The sequence below is a fragment of the Ambystoma mexicanum genome, chromosome 8 (assembly GCF_040938575.1).
Source record: "Ambystoma mexicanum isolate Mex_15411 chromosome 8, UKY_AmexF1_1, whole genome shotgun sequence".
Lineage (NCBI taxonomy): Eukaryota > Metazoa > Chordata > Amphibia > Caudata > Ambystomatidae > Ambystoma > Ambystoma mexicanum.
The window spans coordinates 1,725,484,315-1,725,506,964 of NC_090929.1; the positions used below are offsets into that span (position 1 = coordinate 1,725,484,315).

Here is a 22,650-nt window from a genome sequence, read left to right on the forward strand (position 1 = left end):
CCCCGTGAGAGATGAGTCTGTCGTGAGAGTGGCTTCCACTGCAGGGGTGGTGAAGGTTTTCCCCTTCAAGAGGTGCTCCCTCGACCACCACTGCAGAGAGAGAACGAGGGCTGGCGAGACAACTAACAGATCTTCCCATTGTCCGCTGGCCTGACACCATTGGCTGTTGAGCCACTCTTGCATGGGACGCATGCGCAGCCGCGCGTGGGGTACCAAGTATATGCATGACACCATCATCCCTAGCAAACGCATAGCTTTGCGTACCGTCACCTCTCGACTAGCTACATACTGAGGAACCTGAGAGAGCATGTTCTGAACCCTCTCGCTGGAAGGGAAGACTAGACCGTCTTCCATACGAATTAGAGCCCTCAGGAACTGTTTTACTTGGCTGGGGACTAAGCTGGATTTCTTTTCGTTGATAGAAAATGCCAGGCTGAACAGTAGGTCTACTGTTTTTTGGGTGTTCGAAAAACAAACGTCGAACAAGTCCCCCGTTATGAGCCAATCGTCGAGGTAAGGGTAAACTGGAACTGAAAGTCTGTGCAGGTGTGGCGCTGCCTTCCCTTGGCGCCGAGGCTATGCCGAAGGGGAGTACCTTGAACTGGTAGTGTTTGTCCTGAATCACGAACCTTAGGAATTTTCTGTGCGCTGGCAGCATTGAAATATGAAAGTATGCATCTTTCATATCCAATGTTGTCATGAAGTCCCCCTGTTTTAGCAATGGGATCACCTCTTGCAGTGTTACCATGCAAAACTTCTGGGGCTTTATGAACTTTTTCGCTGGGCGCAGGTCTAGAACAGGACGCATGGTGAGATCCTTTTTGGGTACAAGGAAGTACACTGAATAGATACCCTTGTTTATCTGAAGAATCGGTACGGCTTCTATGGCGTCCTTTCCCAGCAGCGCTTCCACCTCTTGGATCAGGATCTGCAGATGTTCCGGTGAAAGGCGTCGATGTTTCGGCGGTCTGAACTGTGGATGTCGGGCGAATTCCACGCAGTAACCCACTGGTCTGAAGTTATCCCCTCCCATGCCTTGAGGAAAGATGTTAATCGCCCCCTGACCGGGGAGACATGGGAGGGGACCTGGACTTGGTGGTCATTTCTGACCCGAAGTTGACGCTCCTCTGGAATTGGAGCCTCTGCCTCTATTCTTTCTGCGCTTCTGACCCCTCTGGGGGTAGTAAGTGGGGCTTGCAGCCGGTTGACTTGAGTTGAAGTTGCCCGTGCCGAAATTGTTTTGAGCGGCGCGGTCATGTCCTCGAAAGGACCGCCAAGAATTACTGCCCCTCTGTGAAGAGGGTTTCTGGGAAATTTGGTGCAGCGACTTAATAGTCTTGTGCTCCTTCTTGGCTGTCTCCAATGCATCGTCTACCGACTTCCCGAAGAGGTTGGCCTCTTCGTTGGGTTTGTTGATAATGGATGCCTGGGTCTCAGGCCTGAAGCCCGACGTGCGCAGCCACGCGTGCCTCTTTAGGAGAGTACCCTGTGCGAGAGACCTGCCTGCTGTCTCTGCGGTGTCCAGGGTATTCTTTACCACATTCTGATTGGCAAGTTTGCCCTCCGAGACAATGGCGAGAAGCTTGGCTCTGGTTGGTTCCGGAAACCTCTTGAAGGCCTTCCTGGAGTAGGTTCCATTGGGCGTTGACGTAGCTTGCTAGTAACGTCGTGTTATTGGCAATCCGGACGGTATAGGCCACCGCCGACGTAACCAGTTTGTCTAAGGCATACAACCTTTTGGACTCCTTGTCCGGGGGTGACTCTCCCGTGGCAAGGGGAACCCCTACTCTCTTGAGAGTGTTGGTCACCACCAGCGAGTCTGGGATTGCGTGTCCTTTGATATAAAGCGGGTCGGTGGGGGAGGGTCGGAAAAGTTTTTCGACCCTTGGGTTCACAGCCCTAGTCTGAGCGGGTGTGAGTAAGGAAGGGGCCCAGCCGTCTCTTTACAGAGCTCAAGAGAGGGTTAGACTGGCTTGTCGGAGGCTTTTCATTAATAATGTCCTCCGCAAAATCTTGTTTGGGCAAGGCTTCAAGCGTGGCAATTTTAAAGAATTCCGCTGCTTTTTTCAACATGTTGTTGAAAGCCATTTGATCATCCACCGGGGAAGCTTGTCGAATCGGGGTGGATGGGGGAGAGTCGAGGCAAACGATATCAGAGTTGTGATCGTCCTGCTGGGTGTCCTCCCAGTTGTCCGTTGCTCCTTGATCTTCCCCATAGTTGTCCAGAAAAGAGGACTCCTCTTCTTCTGTATAGATGTCTATAGGTGTCCATCTGGACATCATCTTGATAGTCAACTTGGTGTTGGACATCTTGTGTTTGGGAGTTAGGGTATACCCGAGCTTTTTTCAGCAGAGGTTGATCAGAAGCCCTGAAAAACTGATCCATACACCCCTTGAATTGCTCTGTGGTCCACTTGGATGACCCAAATGGACCTAGGTGAGTAGGAACCGTGTTCTCTGCCCTAAGGCGTTGAGAGGGTCTCCTCAGGGTGCTTGAGAGGGGTACCTGGCTTTCTTCTTAAGAGTCTTCGGGATCGTCTTCCAAATCTGTGGAAAACTTTTCGGCGGATTGGCCAATAACTGTGGGCGGAACCAGAACTAGGCCCACCGCCATAGCAATCCTATTGATGCTCTTACGGATAGTCACCGAATCTTCGGGAGACAACGCCTCAGATGATGTGTCGGCAGTGAAAATGTCTTCCGTGGCCCCAGAAGGGCCAGCGGATGGCTTCTCGGGTAGAGGCCCATTCATAGTTTTAGGGCCTGTACAGGCCTTGGAACCCTTGGAATCCATCGAAGTTTCTTGTTCTGAAACTTCGGCGCGTGTAGTTTGGGGAGTAGCACCCTGGTTATGTTTGTTATGCCCAGTCGTCATGCGCTGCTGCGGATGCGGGGAAGGCTTCGGACCTGACCGATCCGTGGGCACCGCCGAAATATCCGGCGGGCCCGTTGGCACTTTCGCCTTATTTGACGGCATTTGGGTTGTGTGCTTGGTGCGGTGCGATTGTACGCCCCTGTCGCCGGGTGTGTTCCCTGTAGCAAGACCGGAGTCGAGCCTGGAAGGATCGGGGGCGGGCGTGGCGGCCCTAGAAGTGTCCGCCTCAAGGTCTATAACGTCCGCATTGGATGTTTGGTCATCCGACGTGCCCCCGTCACTTTCGGCTGGTGTCACGGCAGGGGAAGGAGGCTCCGCGCGTGACATGCCATACGCAGCCCACCGCTTTAACCGGCACTCCCTAAGGGTCTTAGGTTTAAGGAGTTTACACGCCGAACACCGCCTCTCGTCGTGCTCTAGGGGGAGACAAGCGTTACACGAGGTGTGCTCGTCTTTCCACGGATATCTAACCCTGCACACAGGGCAGAATCTAAATTGAGTCCTTTCCATAGCAGAAGGGAAGGGTGACCAGACCAAAAGGGAAAGCAGTGGAAAAGAGGAAAGACATAACAGTATGGCAAACCCTGAGCCCACTCTCCCTACTGTGTAGGCCGGCCAGAAGGCCCGACCATGTGCAAGTCCGAACGCCGGATCTTAGGCGCTGGAACCCACAGCTGTAGACGATTCTCCTGTAGTCTTCGTCGAAGATGTTCTTGATGAGCGAAGTGACTCAACGGGGAATAAAACCGTCAATTCTGTAAGATAAACAATGTCTCATGAAGAGCTCCGCTATAGGGCAACCAGTTATCTGGGCGGAAAAAAGTATCCGAGGGACCTCGGCGCGTGAGGGATTTTGGGTACTACACACGTCACGATACGGATAGTGTTTCAGACACGTCTATGCCAACGTCCCCTTTCGGTCCCCGAAAGACAAGATGCAATACTCTGCGGTTACCACTGGATGTCGGACCATATGCACAGCATGTGAATCCAAGCAGATTAACAAGCATCAGAAATATTTTGATATATTTTTTTTTTTTAGGTTGGAGGAAATGGGCAGGGGCAGCTCACATGGTCAGACTGGACCATAAAACGGCCTTAGGCACCAATGAAAAAGTGGCCAGCAGTTGCAAATGGATATTCTGTCCTTTAGTCACAGACTGTTTGAATAGTACCCAAGGGGGTGTTTTTTTTCCAAATGTAAATAAATTGTGATATTTAAAGACTATTTATTCAGCAACAATGGTCAAAACTCCTAGCTGCATAGTGAAGTAACTCCTCAAACTATCCCATTTTGGTCAAAAAAGTGGCCCATTTGGACTGGCCTACACTAGCATTTTGCATTTTTGGTATGTCATCACCCTTTTGCCCTATAGGCCAGTCCAAGCCTGGCGGCTCATCCATAATGGGTGAGGGGGCGTCCACCCACTCGCCACCTCACCCATTATGGAGGAGCCGAGGAGCCAGCCCAGTGAAACACGGAGCACTCCCTCGGCTGCTTTTACCAGCTGAGGGAGTGCTCCTGGGCTGGCTGAACTGTCCAAGGGAAACACTGTTTGCCTTTGACAGTTCCGTTCCTAAGCTGCACATGATCACTGAGCCATGCAACGCTGGGGGCGTTTTGCTTCACCAGCCTTGCATAGCTCATTGGAAATGCTGGCTGGGGCACTGCATGTATGTATGTGCGAGGGGGTGCTCCTGCGCCTCCTCGCACATACAGTCAGAGCAGCCTGAAGTGGGGCATTTTAGTAACCACGAGCAAGCCCCTGCAGAAGGTATGTTTATGTTGATTTATTTTTTATTTAAATGTGTATGAATGCGTGTATGCTTGTGTTATGGGACTTTGGTGGGAGCAGGATGGGCGGGAGAACTGGGATAGTGGTGGCAGCAGGGTGGGGAAGAGCCCAGGGTCTGTCCTGGGAGTAGGGTGCGGCGAAGGCACACAAAAGTTCATAGTCATTTCTACATACTGTCCATCAGTCACTTTTTGGGGGGGGGCAGCCTGCCCAAATTTTGCTCAGGGGGGACCCAGGCCAAAAATGTTTGAAGACCACTGCCCTGTATGGTGTGTGCTTCAGAAAAAATCCTGAAATTTAGCTGTCGGAAAAGACTTGGGGTTAGCCGTGTTTTAGGCTTTCCCTTTGGCGCCCAAGTAGGTGCACCCACACATGAGGTGCGCTTTTCATCGGGACACGTGTGGCGACGTGGGAAGGTAGGCAATGTGTTTTTGGCGGCGTGTTTCGGAGGGTGGCCAGAGCGAATTGTCTTTATTTCCACCCAATTTCAGAGACATTTTCCTCTGTCCACTCACCGAAACACGTCGCCAACAACAGATGTCACGTTTTTGGTGGCCCTCCCCCCATCCCAAATGGATGGGGGGGCACCTCATGTAGGCCTCCCTGGGGTACCTACGAAAGGCTGCATGAGGTGCCCCCCACTCCATTTGGGGTGGGGGGGGAGGGCCACCAAAAAGCATGGGACAGGCCCCCAGTGGGTGGGGCAGTAAGGTGTGGGCACCCTGGGGGCAGAATGGCACACTATTGTGCCCATCTGCTCCAAGGGGAGTTGGGTAAACAAAGAAAAAAATAGAAAATGGCAGGCTGCACTTTAGGGGGGGCTGAGGGGCACCCTAAACCACCGGGGAATTTTGTAATGTGAAGGGGGTGCACCTCTCCACCCCCCCAAAATGGAGGGACGGCGCATCTCATGTAGCCCTCCCTGGGGGCAGATAAGGCTGGGCGGCTGTCATGCACTCCTCCCGGGGGTCAGGTGTCCCTTCCTAGAAGCAGATATCTGCCCCCCAGGGAGGGATGCATGACATGGCCCCCACTCCATTGTGGGTGGGGGGCAGGGGGCCACCACCCCTTCCCATTAGAAAATTCCCCGTTGGTTTAGGGTGCCCCACAGCCCCCCCCCCTAAAATGCTGTCTACCATTTTCACTGTTTTCCTTTGTTTACCCAACTCCCCTTGGAGCAGATGGGTACAATAGTGTGCCATTCTGCCCCCAGGGTGCCCAAAACCTACTGCCCCACCCATTGGGGGGGCCAGTCTGACATTTTGTGGTGGCCCTCTCCCGCCTCACCCCAAATGGGTGAGGAGGCGCCTCATACAGGCCTCCCTGGGCCTCCTACAAACGGCTGTGTGAGTTACACCACCCCTCCATTTGGGGGTGAGGAGGAGAGGGCCACCAAAAAATGTTGGAGACCCCCCCAGTGGGTGGGGCAGTAAGGTTTGGGCACCCTCGGGGCAGATTGGCACACTAATGTGCCCATCTGCGCCAAGGCAAGTTTGGTAAACAAACAACAAAATTGAAAATGGTACACTACACTTTAGGGCGGGCTGAGGGGCACCCTAAACCTCTGGGGAATTTTCCAATGTAAAGGGGGTGGCCCGCTTGACCCCCCCAACACCAAATGAAAGGGGGCATCTCAATCAGCCCTCCCTGGGGGCAGATAAGAGGGGGGCATCTTATGCAGCCCTCCCCGGGGTCAGCGGCACCCCCACTCAAATCTCCCTTTTGTTTTTTTATTTATTTTTTCATTTTGCCCCCTTCCCTGGGGCAATGATCAGCCATGAGGTAGCTCGTCCTTGGCACTTAAGGGGTTAATCTAAAGCGCTTTATATAAGACATATTTACATACATTACTATTATTACCCAATCAAAATTGGTACTCATTTATCGACCTCAGAAGGATAAAAGACTGAGTTGGCCTTGCCAGGATTAGAACCTGCGACCTGCAAATCAAAGACGGATCACAACAACGTTTAACCAGTTGAGCCTTGTTACTGGCATATTCCTGATCAAGCAGATTAGAATATCTACTAATAGTGTAAGGATGAAAATGTGCGCTTTTAGCCACAGCATCTAACTGTTTGCGAAAGTCAGATGATTGTCAAATACAACACCAAAATTCCTGACCGACTCCACTGGTAGAGGGGGTGCCCCAAAATCAACAGGCCATAAAAGAGCCACAGGACACTCCAAGAAATTGTTTTGCATCCAGGGTTGCACTGACCTTCAGTTGCTGTGACGGTCAACCAAAATTGAAGTGTCATCGGCATATGGCGGACATATCAGATCTCTCTCCACTATCAATTCTGCTAATGGATACATAGAGATTGAAAAGGCGTGGTGATACCGCTGATCCTGTGGCACACCACAGGTTAGTGTGCAGCTAGTGGAGACCAAATGACCAATTTGGACCTTCTGTTTTCAATCCTTTAGGTAAGAGCTAAGCAAAGCGAGGGCTGAAGCAGAACTATTCATTGCCACTTCTAAACGTTGGAGAAGGATACTGTGCTCCATGGTATCAAAAACTGCAGAGTAGTTGCCGGTATCGCTTAGCTGCAGCAATGTTTTGCGAATAAAAAGAAAAAAAAGCGTTTCCGTACTATGTTGGGGGCAGAATCCAAGACTGCATAACAGCTAGGAAATTGCCTTCTTTCAAAAATTAGATAGTTGATTAGAAGCCTTACCTTTCACACTTTTACTCAAGAGAGGTCGGTCTGAAATCAGCCTGAGATTTTCAGTCTTATTTGGTCGAAGATCTGACTTTTTAATAAAGAAACAAAGTGCGCCCTCTTTCAACAGGGTTGGATAGCAACCTCTTTGTGAAGAAACATTGATAATGTTCGTCAAATCTTTGGAAGGGCAAACAATCTACAGATGCACACAGGGTTTCAGGCCATGCACTTTATATCTACACTAGACAAGAAATCAAAACGTTTAAAGTGCCTGGGGTTTTGGGGCATGTATATACTCTGGGTTCTGTGGAAAGAGAAGACCCTGAATTTTAGCCAGGTCAGCAATTCAACAAAGATGAACATTGATCCCATTTGCCTATAAGGGTGTGAGGCTCTGGGCTCAATATATGTCAGTATTGTGAATGCACAAAGCACATGGAAGCTAAAATATGCGTTTCAATTTGGCACTGCACGGCAGCTGGAATTATGATGCACTACACCACAGTAAGATGGACTGAGTTGCACAGAAGCATAAAGACCAACCATTACTCATCACTAACCCCTAACCATTAACCATTAACCATTAACATATCCCCATACCAATATTCAATGCAGCTCAGTCCATAGTTTTTCTAGCGCAAATTGGTAAGCTGAATAGAGGCTGTGAAAGGTTAACTGGAAGTGCAAGAAAATAAACATGAAGAATTAGATGCATTTTACAAAATAGGCCTATAGTTCATTTGCAGAACAGGAATGCAGCGCAGGAGAAATGTAACACTTTTCTTCCATTGCTGTATTCTAACCATGCAGGATGGACACGCGTCACCAGAAGATTGAGAGGGTTGGCTGATTGTTAAAGGGAGGTGGTTTTGATGGACACATGGGATCACTTTAAGTGCAGTATTTACTTACATAAAATGCAGGCAAACATACATTTCATGAGCAGGTCACAAAAAGTTTAAATAGGGCTATCTATGAGTGGGAGGGACTCTCTGTCATTCTCTCCATCAGACTCTCTGGATGCGGGTCGGGCTGCAGTTTGACAGTGCAAGCAGGCTGGCTGCTCTCTGAGAGGGTTTCGCTGAGTGTCCTGCCTAGAAGGGGAAAAAACGATACATTTTTCCGTGTGTATTCAGTCCAAGCAGCTGTTTTGGGAGACGATTCTCAACAAATGAACCGGGGGATGGGAGGGCGGGGTCCTGGGACTGCTGAACAAGGCATAACCTAGGTGAGCATAAAAGTCCAATTTGAGGTGTGTGATCTGGTAGATTGTGGGTGCACTTTACAGACAGTCACAGGATAAAGAATCTTGTATATTTTTACAAATGTAGGTAGCTATTTATATGTGTTTCCTGACCTGTCCAAAACGCAATTTCACATATAAATCAAAAGCCAAATGCTCTACTAAAGTAAATGCCATTTTTTCCTTATGTGTTTTTCAATGCCCAAACAGCAAGCTGTAAATATAACTGAAGGCAGTGAGCTGCACAGAGTAATTGCTCTCTTTCAAGGTCTGTAGATATCCACGTTTTGAACTGCAACACTAGAAGTTTGATTGAAGCACATTGTGAGGAAGAGTTAATTTATCGCGGGGGAAACAACTGCAAATTAGTTGCATTTGTAGATATTTCAGTTTTTGAGTCACAGAAAATGTCATGCGAGAACATTGTGCATTGCAGGTCTTGTTTTTGATATTTTGTATAATCGTAATTCTTTATAAAAAATGAAGAGAATGGTAACCTCCGACTACTTATGTATTCTGGTTTCTTGTGATAACCCAGACATCTGTGTAGTGGGTGGTAGTTGCATTTTACAGCGGGTGGTAACCTCCTATGCCTGAGGTAAAGCGCAGCATAAAACTGGTCACTGTCAATTGAGTCCTTCTCAGGGGCTGTTTATATGAATGACAGTATTCAGATTACATGGTGAGTGTGTTCCGAGATATCGCCAAAAGGGCATAATGTGGTATTGTAAATAAAATACCACAGGAAGATGAAAATATGAGCTAGAGTGTACCAGGTCCAGTCTTGGCTTACCGTTTATGATCCCAGTTAAAAAACTATAAGGCAATTCTGTATTTAGGGCTCACCACCATACCATGAAATACCCCAACAAGCTCACCAAAAATACCTCTAACAGTTTAGTTTTAATCATCTGCCAGCATTTAGTAACTTTCTCAGAGAAGAATAGAGCTAGTTTGTTACACTTTGCTTGTCAAAATAGAATTATTAGCCACTCATGAAACAACTAGTTCACTGAAAATGTTAAACAGCTCTGCACTGTCAGAAGTGGCAGCAGAAATTCTTTCTTGGAAATAGAGTTTCTTAGCCTGCTGAATATCTTTGCTGGCTGCAGGCTCGCTTATCTAACCTTGAAAGTGTGGAGTGCCAAAGACGCTCTAATCAGCGGCCTGGTCTTTTAAATTGGTTCAATTTCTGCGTGAACTACAATTGTTTTGCAAAACAGACTTTTTGCTTTGAATGAAAGGTGCATGAAATCAAGACACCATAAAACCCTGTATAAATAATGAAATATACAATTTGGAGTGGCAGAGAGATCACACACTGGGTAAGAAGCATATCAAGTTTGTAGTTCCTGATGGCATATTTACTGTAATTTGTGAAAAGACTAACGCACTCCTCCTCATGCATGTCGCAAGAGCATCAATGAAGACCCCCTAGCTCTTAGCTCGAGAGCAAGGGGGCAGGATATATTCTGTCTAGGTTGCCTAAAACCTATAGCATGCTCTGGTTTCCTCAGAGACACGAAGTTGTGATTTGGTTTCAGGGCAAAGCGTTCCTCTTCTAGATGGTGCTGTTGCATGACCGCACTAAGAGCCAGAATGTAAGCTATGCAACAGAACATTATATACTTAAATTAGGGACGCAATGTAACTCCCTTTCCAGAGACTCCCACTGGCCTCCTTACACAGGCCAGAATGCCATCAGCTTCCATTCAGGACCCACTTCACACTTCTAACTCTTGGCTCAACAATACCACAAAAATTCCCATCGGACAACTCTTCTAAATGCTTCCATGCACTAAGTGTGTGCCAACAAACTTAAAAGAAGCTGTGCTTAGAACCGTGTTGAAGAGAACATGGGCCTCATTACGACCATAGAGGTAGCTATGCCGCTATTTGCGCTATTTGCGGCATGGCTATCCCCATAGCGGGTACCGGTTCCGGGTTCCCTGAATGCGGAAATACCAGGCCATTCCGTCCTTGGAGATTTTATGCACCAGCTACACACATTTGAGTAATCCAAGTGCCACTATTTCAGCGGGGCGACTCACTCCTTCATCCTTTGGGAGCCAATGATTAGGACTGCTATGTGAGAAAGTGAACGCTCTAGTTTAAAGCACAAAACAACCTATAATCATTTATCAGGATTATTTCCATGACAGGGTCTGCGGTCAAATCAAATGCAAGCAGCGAAGAATCCAGTGAGAATGCACGAGCAAAATAAGAGCTGATTTACCAGAAAGACTGTGTCCATCACCAAAACAAACACACCGAACTCTGGAGACAGCAAGAGACTGTGCCCGACTAGAGGCCCACTTCTATGTCAAGCCTGTGTGTCACCACGGAGCAGCAGCTACTTAACACAATACACCTTTTTCCCATTGCGTGGAGAATATATGCTGAGAGGTCTATAAAGGCCTCTGCAAAAAAGCTTGTTGCCCTTGAATGAGAATGTTATGGATGGCACATTTTGCCCCAGCTGGTGTTGATCACCCAGCACATATGGTTCCACATTTTCTCTTCTTGCTTGGTAGGTTAAAAAGCCATGGTCTGAGGGTTTCCCAGAGCAATGCCACAGGTTACGATTCATTCAAAATCTTGCACCCATCTAACTACAGTTGCAGAAATGAACAGTGACACAAAGAAATCCATCTCCCACTCCAGCAGGCTTAGCTGCTCGGTTTCCAGTTCCTGTCTAGGTGTAAGCCCTTGGTTACTCCTTCACACTCCCATACTGTACTATTTGAGTCATCTCTGCCCCAAAGGGAACTCTCAGTGCAATCCAGCAACATTTCAGCTCAGCAATTTATGTACCTTACCTATATCAGCGCAAGTGCGGTTTTCTCGTTTTTCAGCACCACAACGGTCTGTGAAAATTGAATCCATCTCTTGTTCCATTTTCAAAGCATTGTCAGAAGAAAGAATTTGATATCCTATTAGACAAAAACCAGGCGTTACATTCACAATAGTTAGTTCTTTTCATCATTTCGAAACATCCAAATGAACAATACTGAAAACACCAACCAAAATTAAAACAATGTAATTCAATCGAAATTGATAATTAATCAAAAAATACTCCAAGAAAAATGCAAAACAAATCAAAACATTTCAAAAGCATCCGCACTTCCTGTGCATTGTTCTGCACACATGCCTGGCAGTACTAAACCCTTTTAAAGGGATTCTCTAACCCAGATTAAATATTTGGCTTTTTATTTAACCGTTTACAGCAAGTGTTTTTCAGTAACCTGGGGAGGTTTCCTTCTCAAAGGGTGTAGTTTGTGCGGATTGTAAAACATGCCTGGGAGGGCAAGGGTCTTACAAGGTGGGAGTAAAGATGTGTCTTTCCAATAATGCTGGGTTCATTGCCTTTTATTGGCCAATATAAACAGCTTTCATGGTTTGTAGTATAGCATGTATGAGCCGTCTGCTGGTATCCAGCCTATTAACCCGGTGTGTTCCTTTTTCTCGCTCTTATCGATTTTGATTGGTGTAAACGGTCCTCCTTTATCAAAAAGTCCTGTAATTATATGCAGTGTCACCATTTTCTCTGAAGTTTGTATGTGTGAGAAACCAGAAGGTGCCTCACCCGCTAGTCCCCAGGGATCTCTCTCAGGTGGCCAGGGCACGGCCATCGCCTTTGGATCCAGACCCTGGGGGTGGACCTGTGCGGGAGGATCACCTGGGCAAGGGGTCTTCAGGGAGTGGGATGCAGGATGGCGAGACACGGTATCTCTCCCCTGCAACACCTTTATCTCAATGAAACAAGATACAAGTGAGTACAGGCTACCCCACCCTTTAATAGAATATGGTACAGGTAGGAAACAGTGGGACAGGAGTGTGGATCACTGTCATTAACAAACAGGTAATAGTCAAAAGCGAATAAAACAAAATGTATTCATCATTCAAAATACACTAGTATTAAAACACACTGGTTGTCTGTGCTGCCTGTGCTGAGGACTTTGCTTGTCCACCAGAGACCCATGAAATAGAAGCTGCACGGCGAAATTTACACCATCAGCTGTTCTAGACACCGGCAGCGTGTTGCTTCGTTCCCAGGAGGGGGCGGAGCCTTGTTGCTGCTCACGTGAGGAGTCACGTGACCCAAAACACACTGAAAAAGCATCCGCTTTCAGGCGAGCGGAGCGTTGTCTGTGCTGCCTGTGCTGAGGACTTTGCTTGTCCACCAGAGACCCATGAAATAGAAGCTGCACGGCGAAATTTACACCATCAGCTGTTCTAGACACCGGCAGCGTGTTGCTTCGTTCCCAGGAGGGGGCGGAGCCTTGTTGCTGCTCACGTGAGGAGTCACGTGACCCAAAACACACTGAAAAAGCATCCGCTTTCAGGCGAGCAGAGCGTTGAGCCCGGTAGGTGTGGAGGGTGTTGGCTGTTGTGCGGCTGTTTGGCGCTGACAGCTCGACTAGAGACTAGGGAACGGGAGACTGCGGAGGTATTCCCTCTTTGATCCCGAACTGGAGCCAAAGGTAAGTCCAATCAACATTGCCAAAAGGTCCTTGATAAAAGCTTGTGCAGCGTGGTACAAAACAAGTACTGTAAGTCTCATCTGGTGCTTGCTGGTCGCTTTAAGAATAGAACTGTCCGATAATGTCAGCAGCAATGAGGGAGACTACGAATAAAGCTAATACACGTGCTCAAGCTAAGCGAGGGCTGAATGCGACATCCATTACCATAGGAAATCCTATTGACATGGAGAGAGCTCTTAATCAGTCCTTCGCCTCTTCTAATGCCCATGTAGCCGCTACTATGGTTAGTAAGAGCGTCACTCCCCAAGTTAACGGCCCCAGGATGGCATCCAACAACGTCAACACTGGGCAGCAGCAGTACTCCAGCACTGAGGCACCCAGGTCTACCGGGTCTCATGAACATATGGGAATGGTGTGGCTGAGAAGGGAAGGAACCACTAATGACTCGATGGATACTCTCGATCTAGGAAGTGACTCTGAAAGTGACGAAGACCAAGAGCGGGACGAGGCTATCGAGAAGGAAACCAAAGATGAGCCTGAGACTGAAAAAGAGGTTCTATCTGAGAACTGCAGGGAGAGGCAAGGGGCAAAGTACATCGGATCCCCAGAATTGCACGGAAAAAAACCCAGAGCAACCATGGAAATGGAAAAAGAGATGCAGGTGGTCGAGGCACAGGGAAGGAACAGCGAATCTGAGGGAACCCAATTAGGAACAAAGAGTGCTGAAGTCTGCACTGCTATGATACACCAGGTTCTGAGTGACCAGCCATCTCCCAATACCCCTCACCTTGGGCATAGGCCTGAGGACCCAATACGAGACCCAGCCCAATTGACTCAAGATAAGAACATAAGCCTAATGAAGATACAAAGAGCGGCAGCCAAGGTTGAGCACTTAAAATCGAGTTCATCGCTAAAACTATTGGCTTGGACAAAGGTAGCTGAGATGCATAAACCAGAGTCAGACAAAATAGAAATGACAGCAACCACGAGCAAAGGAGATGAGCAACTGATCAAATCACTACAAGATACAAGGGGTTCCCTTGCCAAACTAAACACAAAAGAATACCTTACTGCGCTACAGAAAACGGAGGGTACTAGGGTGATGTGGTCACCACCTAATGAATGGATGGAAAGCTCTACACTACCAACGACGCTACCACAAAATAATCTAAATTCAGGAGAAAGAAGAAATTCAGTTGGGATTGTGGATCAAGTAATAAAAGATCTGGCAAAAATGAATGCAAAATTGCTGCAAACTCGAAGGTCATCTCAAATAAGCGCCAACGAGGGAAATCCACTATCTGCAGAGCTACACTATCCTAAGCATAGGAGTATCCACGAAGTAATGACCCTAGAAACAAACTCGCCAGCATTTGAATCTAGAAACGAGGAGATTATAGTGTCTCAAAAGAGAAGTCGCAGAAGAGAAAGTTCCGAAAGTGAGGATCGACGTCTGAAGAAAAGACTCAAAGGCCAAAGAGAAGAGGAAAACATGGGAAGAAATACATCTGGTGAGACTCAATCACCGAAAAGGTCCAAACGACGTGCCACCTTAATCCCATCCATGGATTCGGATGATGAAGACGGTACAACAACTATGAGAAATGAAAATTGGCGGAAATCCACGGAGATACCCCTGACGGGAATAAACAATACAGATGAAACATCGACTTGTGTTGAAATAATAATATCGAAGCTAAGTCTAATTCTGATGTCTGCCGCAACAATAGCTGTTGCGCCTCTGATGAAGCTGTACGAGAACCTAAATGAGAACTACAGAGACCAAACAACTTTGATCGCTCTACTAAACTCTAAAATGATCAAACTAGAGACAGACCTTAAGGAAATGACCTCTGAGATTGTGGTAGCCAAACGAGGGAATGATATTTCACTAACGGCTTTAAAAGAATCCCTAAGAAATAACTCTGAAGATAAGAAACTCCTAGCAGAAGTGACAAGGCAAGCCCTTACGCTACTACAAAACGAACGAGAAAGAAGGAGAGACTCAAATACAACACAGGTCCCAAAAACAGTGCAAACGAGCCAGACCTCAGTGATCAACCTAGAGACATTAGAGTTACCCGAGAAATCTGGAGTAACTAAGCAACCGTCTGAAAAAAAAAAGAAAGAAGCAGAGATAAGGGTATCACAACAGAATTGCTGTTATGATAAGGAGCTCGTAATTAGGCATGATGACAGTGATTGTGGAAGGATGGAGTGTAATGGCGTGGAGATTGCACAGAAAACAAGGCCTTGCTCCTCGACTGTCTCTACGAAACCTATAGAAAAAGAGGTTGAGAAAAGTAAACAGCAAAACGAAAAAGAAGTAGATAAAGAGCAAGCTCTCCCACCACCCAATCCACCTGAAACGTCTAAATCCATTGACACAAATACAAAGAATCTGGGAAGTAAGCCTGTAACTGAACCTGGAAAAAAGAATGAGAGGGAGTGGTATGATATATTTGAAAACCCGAAAATCTGTTCAGGAGTGAGTAACGAGAAGAGATCAAAAATAGTTAAGTCAAACTCAAATGATTGTAATAAAAAATCTAAGAACCAACAAGTAAAAAAGAACAGGAATGCTCGTAGTTCAGCCAACTTCTTCAGAAACATTAAAGCATTGAACATAACTGTAAATAATTCTGAATTATCGACACTGAAGGGAAAAGAAAAAAAAAAAAAGACGATGAGATCCAAATCGTGGACAACAAAGTGCAGCCAGAAAACCTGACTGAAGACAATAGGTCACCGACAGGGAGTACAATTGAGCTGGATGCGGAAGACATAGAAGGTGATGAGGAGGAATTGTTGAACATGTCAATTTACAGTGTGTCTGATGCTGAAGAAAATAAGGACGATAATAGGGTAGTGAAAACTACCGAAAATGGAATACTGGACAAGATGATCGTGAGTCAGAGGCAAGCCCGCAGAAACCATCTATGGAAGGATACAAGAAAGAGAAAGAAGACGAAATGTCAAGTAAAAGAGTGATTTCGTGGCCAGCAACACCTAAAAAAACTCAATTTACAGCAAAGAAAATTACAAAAAAGGTGGAGGATCCACAAATCTTTCTCACCTTAGAAGAGAAAAGGTTGAAGAGTATGTTGAAGCAGGGAAACTCATCTAAGATCAGGGAAGTTACAAAAAACCCCATACTAGATGAGCAGGAGAACAATATGCACGGCACTGAGCTCCCGAAAGAAAATCCACAACAATCCGCAAGAGAAGTCGGAGCACCTAGAGGGAATGCCGAAGAGTCCGCTAAGTTAAGAAATCCTAACTTGATTGTCGGTAACAAAACGACACGAAAAAACCACCAGTACAGACTACTGGTTGAGAAAATTGACGGAAGAAAAGGCGATACCCCACTAAATCGGTACACCATTCTACAGATATTCCAAAAAATCCCTGTGTTAAGAGCAATAAAGAGTGCTCGGATTGATCGTGTGGAAATCATGGCTGAGATGAACCAGAAATTTGTACTCTTGCACATCAACGACAAAAAAGATGCAGAATTGATCATGATGAGTGAGAGACAACTCCTGGAAGTTGGATATCAAGTGTACGAAGTAGACAACACCTTAAAGGGAAGTGATGATGCAAAAACAAAAGAACCAAAAGTACAAAAAATAAACGAGAAAGATCTAGCGGCAATCAAAACAACTGAAAAAAGCGTAATAAAGGAGTACGTGTCCAACGTCAAGTCTAAAGACACTGAAATGGAGACTGAAGTAGTAGGTCCTCCCGACGATATAAAGATGAAGAAAATCAAAATAACAGTGGATAATCGCGAAAAGTTAGGTCCAGTGAACTCTAAATCCCCGGAAGTAAACTCTGACGAGGATGAAAGGAAAAAATGGTCTTGGTTGGCAAAATCACTGAACTCAACAATGAGGAGCTAATGCTATGGCGAGATAGGGACACTGGTGATAGCCTTGTGGAACACCAGAGGATTTTCACATCTCCTAGGATCTCCACCTGAAACAATACAAAAGGCAGACTTGATATGTTTGCAAGAGACATGGGTCTCTAATCTACCATGTGTGGACGGTTACGAAGTAGTGATAAATCCAGCTATAAAACAAAAAAAGGGCGGCCTATGTCGGGACAACTGACTCTAATTAAAAGAACATGTGGACTAAGAATAAAATCGGCCCGTAACTTGTCACCTTTCCTTCAGGAGGTTTGTGTAGAACAAACAGAGCCCACAGAGAAGTTGATGGACCAATTATATATATTAAATATATACTGGAACACGACTCCAAAGTTCAACCAAAAGCTTGAAGACGATATCATTGAAGCCATAGACACAATTAAAATAGAAGACTCAAAGGCAATTAATTATCCTATGTGGAGACTTCAATAGGAAATGTATTGACCTAGACCAACGAAAAACAACGAAGACCAACGGGGCGAGACTTAAAAATGAATGTTGGCAAGAAGAAATGACAAATAGAAATTTATCAATGCTTAATGGAGCAACAAGAGGGGACATTCCAGCAAAACCGACCTGGGAAAGAGGAACTCAGCAATCTATTTTAGACTATATCTTTGTCTCGGAGAACATACTACATGAAATAGTCTCCTTCACACTCACTAAAAACATCCAAAGTGATCATAATATTACATCAATGGAATGGAAATGGAGAAAAGTAGAAAAAAAGGGACAATGGAGATGTGACATCTCAGTGGAACCTGGGCGTAACAGACTAAGGATAAAGAAACCAAATATTAAGGTGATATCTGAACAATTGCAAAGATCCCAGGAGCAAGGCCTGATTGAGGCAATTGAATACCAGCATTTACTGGAAATTTATAAATCTAAAAAAAACAAAGGCTCTAAGGAACCAAAACTTCTTCAAACATAAGTACGACCCGGAAGTGGCGAAAAAAAAGAGGGAATTGAGGAAAACATTAAGATCGATTAATGCCACTAAAGGAGTAGCAAACCAAAACCAGTCCAAAAAAGTGAGAAACCAATATAACAACTGGCACAAGTTACACAGAGCTAAAATGGAGCAAAACGACGCCGAGATAATCCTGAAAGCGCTGAACCAAAGGAATTCCAGGGGATTCTGGGCCTTAATAAATGAATCATCTAACTCAGAAAAAGCGATCATAACAAATATGGTAACGGAAATGAATTGGGAGTGCTACTACAAAAATCTGTTCAAAAGAAGGAAAGGTCCAAGTACAGTGGAGATCCACACAAAAGTACCATGGGACTTACAAATAGACGGAGTGGACATTCGAACCTCAATTGCAAACAGCAGTACATCCAGAGCCGCTGGACCTGACGGCCTCTCGAATGCTGACTTAAAAGAAAACATCGATGAATGGTCGGAATTTTGTGATATCCTGTTCAAGGCGATAATAAAAGAAGGAAGGATCCCTGCAACCTGGAAATCAGGAATCATTGTTCCGATATTCAAGAAAGGCTTACGGTCTGAGCCAGCAAATTACCGCCACATCGCCCTCCTTGACGTTATAGGTAAAGTGTTTGCAACTCAGCTCCTTAAACAACTCACACTGTGGATTAATCACAAAAAAATCTATGATGACGGACAGTCTGGGTTCGTAAAGGGAGTGGGTTGCAGCACAAACCTCCTAATATTAAACCTACTAAAAATAGATGCCATTCGATCGGGCCAGAAAATCTATCTGGCATTTATTGATATGGCAAACGCGTTTGATGGAGTAAACAGGGAAATCCTGTGGTGTAATTTAAAGAAGAGAGGCTGTGATGAGAGTTTGATTGCAGCCATTAAAGAACTTTACTCCGACACCCACATTCAAATAAGGCTAGACAAAGAAGGAAATCTGTCAAATCCAATTCCCACAGAAAGGGGAGTAAAACAGGGCTGCCCATTAGGGGCAACCCTGTTTAACTTCTACATCTCGGAAGTAGGAAAAGCCCTGGCAAACGTGACTTCATTTCCGCCAACCATCAATGGATTCCAACTGCATCACATCTTATACGCAGATGATATGGTGATCTTGGACCGAACACCAATCGGTCTACAGAGGAAATTGTCTGCATTGAAGATCTATTCAGAAGAACTCAGTGTTAGGGAGAATTCTCTGTTTAGGCTGAATTTCCTAACCTAGTGAGTCCCCCAGCAGCTTTGCTGGATTTTTGAGGTTTATTTTTTTCTCCTGCCAAGAGTGAGACTCTTTTACCCTCACTCTTGGACATGATTTGAGAGTGTTACTGTGACTTGCTATGTGCTTATGGGCTAGGGGGTATTTTTTCCCCATAGGCCATCATTGGTTTTTGAATGTGTGTTACACAGCACCCTCAGTGCAGCAACACAGGGGTGTCATAGAGACCCCCAAACATAGACTCCACACCCTGGGACTGACTACTGTCTCCCTGGGTCTGTAAAGTTGCCATTGACTTTACTAGTCTTAACTTAGGAACTTAACCAGTACAAACCATCTCACTGTGGAAGTACTGGTAGGGGCAATTAGATTGCCCCTGGGTCTGTTGTCGAGGGGGTACTGTCCCGTCCCCCCTCGGCGAGTTTCTGGCTGGTGGCAGTGGATACCACAGAAATATTCCACCGGAATATTTCCCAATGGGATTTCCCATTGATTTTAATGCACCACTTTTTGGTGCAATGTTAAAGATACCGGCGGTTTATTTATTTAATATAAATTCACCGGGTGGGATTTTTTGCCAGAACTCGCCGCCAAAATGGCGTCTAGGTTCACTTCAGTAACCCTGAACCCGAGTCGAGCCTTTGTTCCACTTTTGGCGGGCTTCTGCACAGAAGCCCTCCAAAGTGGTGCCATTCTGTCTGGGTACCACAGGGGGTGTGGGAGGGGGTTTAGGCACCCTGGACTGAGTTGCCTTGCCAACTCATGTCGCACTCTAGTGTGATTGGCCCAAGTGGTGAGCCACCCCGCTCACCACTTAGCATGTTTGAGTGACAGCTAGGCTGTATGAATGGGGGTTTGCTGCATAAAAGCAGGGTTTTTGGGACTGGTTCTTGAGAAGTCGCCACAGGACCTAAGAAGCCGAAGAGGGAGAAGCCGAGATGACCTGCCAAGACGACACCACCGGTGAAGCCCTGCGGAACCGTCTCACCACTTTTTCCGACGACAGAGGAGATCTCCCTCCAGAGAGTCTCCTTCCCTTAACTGGTGGGGACAACCAGTTGCTGCCTTCTTTTCGCCGTCCCGAAGCATCTCGTGGCCGCCTTGCCTGTGCCAAGCACCCCGGCAACCGGGATACCACTTTTTACCTCAACCGCGAAAGAGGGGTAAACTCCTTTGTGACCGGAAAACTCCACGGCTGGCCTCATCCCTGGTAGTGCAACGACCTGCAGCTTTCCTCCACGTCGAGCTCACCTCTTCCCCTGGACGACGCCGCAACTTGCACCCACTACCAGGAACAACTACCACCGCTGGAGGATCCTTTCCACTTTTAAAAGTACTGTGTTCCGCCCGGCCTCCCTTGCCACCGATTGTACGGGGTAGATTTAGCCCTCGGCTCTCGAACCTGGGTAGGTCTGGGACACCCTAACTAAACTTTTCAGAACCGTAGTAAAACCTTTTCTACTTACCTGCAAAGACTTGCGACATTGTGTGATCTTGGGCATATTTTTACCTGGCTCTCTCTGAAGCGGGCCCCGAACGAATTCTCCTTGTTCCACCATTGACTGTCTTTGCTAACCTTCTGTGAAAAGTGTTTTACCTTACTGCTCTCATTATTTCTGCTTTTCCCTCCCTTTTCTAATAACTTGTTGGAGTGCCATCTGACGTTAAGCGCTCACCTGTGTTTGGAAATAAGTGGTGTTAACTTAGACTTGTCCAACAAATGACTAGGGATGTACATATAAGTAATAGTGACTGTGTTTTGACTTACTTACCTTTTTCTGTGCTAGTGTAATTTTATGAGTGTGCCTTAAAAATAAATAAGTATATACTTTTACACCTAGCTCTGGTCAGTGTTTGTTTGTACTACTGTGACTCTGTACCTATCCTGTATCCTCTATATACTGCCTAACTCTTCTTGAGGGAAGTCTGACTGCTCAGCCACAGCTACCACAGTGAATCTGTGTGGTGCAGACTGCTACCAAGTGGGTTTACTGCCAACACCTGTAATCTTAAATCTTTTGCAGTGGTCCCAGAGGGAACTGCACAGGTTTCTGCTTAACACTCGGGCTAGAGATAAATGCAGCCAAATCAGAAATCCTAGTCCTGGAGAACAAAAGAGGAAGGAAATCTTGCAAGTATAGATCAAGTTGGTTTGTGGGATCAAAGAAGCTGGAAAAAGTGCAATTCACAAAATACCTGGGCACAATAATCAACTCCAGCATAAATGACGAGCCAATGGTAAAAAAAATTCTAAATAGCTGCAAACAATTAACCTCACAAGGGATCGTAATGCAGAAGAAATTCGGGAAATTCACGTGTGAGCCAGTGAGAAAATTTTACCAAAATAAAATTACACCGATCTTGATCTATGGGGCAGAGAACATGTTTGGCTGTGACCACAAGATATGGTCTAGGTGTGAAGGTTTCTTCTGGAAAAAAGTTCTCCAAATACCACAAAGTACACCGACTGCGTGTGTTCTATACGAAGTAGGAATATCCACTCTGAACGCAAGGATTACATGGAACAAGCTATTGCTCTTTAGGAAAATGCACGACGAAGCAAACCTACCACCGTTCAAAATCCTATTGGGAAACGAAATAGGTGAAAAAAAGTCGGCCCTAAGAGACTGGAAACAGCAATGTGGAGAAATCCTCAAACAGCTAGGGACGGATGAGTCAACATTATGGAATAATCCAGATTTTGTAAGAAGAAAATTGCTGGATCTCGACTGGATCACAATTGGGGAGAGAAGAGCCTGTCAAAAATCCATGATAAATCAACCAAAAGAAGCAAAAAAACGGAATACTCTTCAGAAATATCTGGCACTGGCTCTGTGCAAGCACCTCAGAAAACATCATTTGATGTTTTGTCTAAACATTCTAGAAACAAAAGAAATTCTGGGAATCAGGCGTGCGATATCAAGGGGAAACACTCTATGTCGATTCTGTGGGGAGAAAGATGAAAATTTAAAACACCTCATTCTAAGCTGTACTGAACTAAACGATCAACGTTGATAGTTGCATGGGAAAGATGACAAATTACTAGACGCTGTTTGAAGAAGAATGGTGGAGACAACTACACTTGACTGAAAGCAAGCCACTGTTGATTGCAGTAATGCGATTTTTAGAGCTCCTGCAGAAGCGCCTAAAAATGAATCCGGTGGTTGCCTAAAACAGCGGCCCGCACAGTTATAGGTCAGGAGACCAACCTCTCTGAAAAGACTGATAAGACAGAATATCTGTTGGTGCAAAGGTAGAGGAATTGGGGGTAGAACAAGTCTTGAGAAGTAGACCAATAAGGTGTTTAGTGGAAAATAGTTAAGGACGATAGATGGAATGTTGATCTTATGTTAAAGATAAAGTTTTTCAAAAGTTTGCATAAGCTAAATGAAAATAATAAAAAAAAAAAAACACTTCATTGGTCGACAGATTTTGTGTTTCCAGCTGGGGGATGACTGAACATGGTTTTTGTAGGGCAAGG

At 45.9% G+C, this 22,650-nt stretch overlaps 1 protein-coding gene across 1 annotated transcript in view; it reads right to left on the minus strand.

Moving 5' to 3' along the window:
- LOC138473367 (zinc finger protein 485-like) overlaps positions 1–22,650 on the minus strand; it is a 275,091-nt gene that overhangs the window by 147,847 nt on the left and 104,594 nt on the right. Inside the window, exon 5 of the mRNA XM_069612055.1 lies at positions 11,403–11,516. Within this exon, the coding sequence (XP_069468156.1) occupies positions 11,403–11,516 (114 nt within the window). The remainder of the gene's footprint in view (positions 1–11,402; positions 11,517–22,650) is intronic.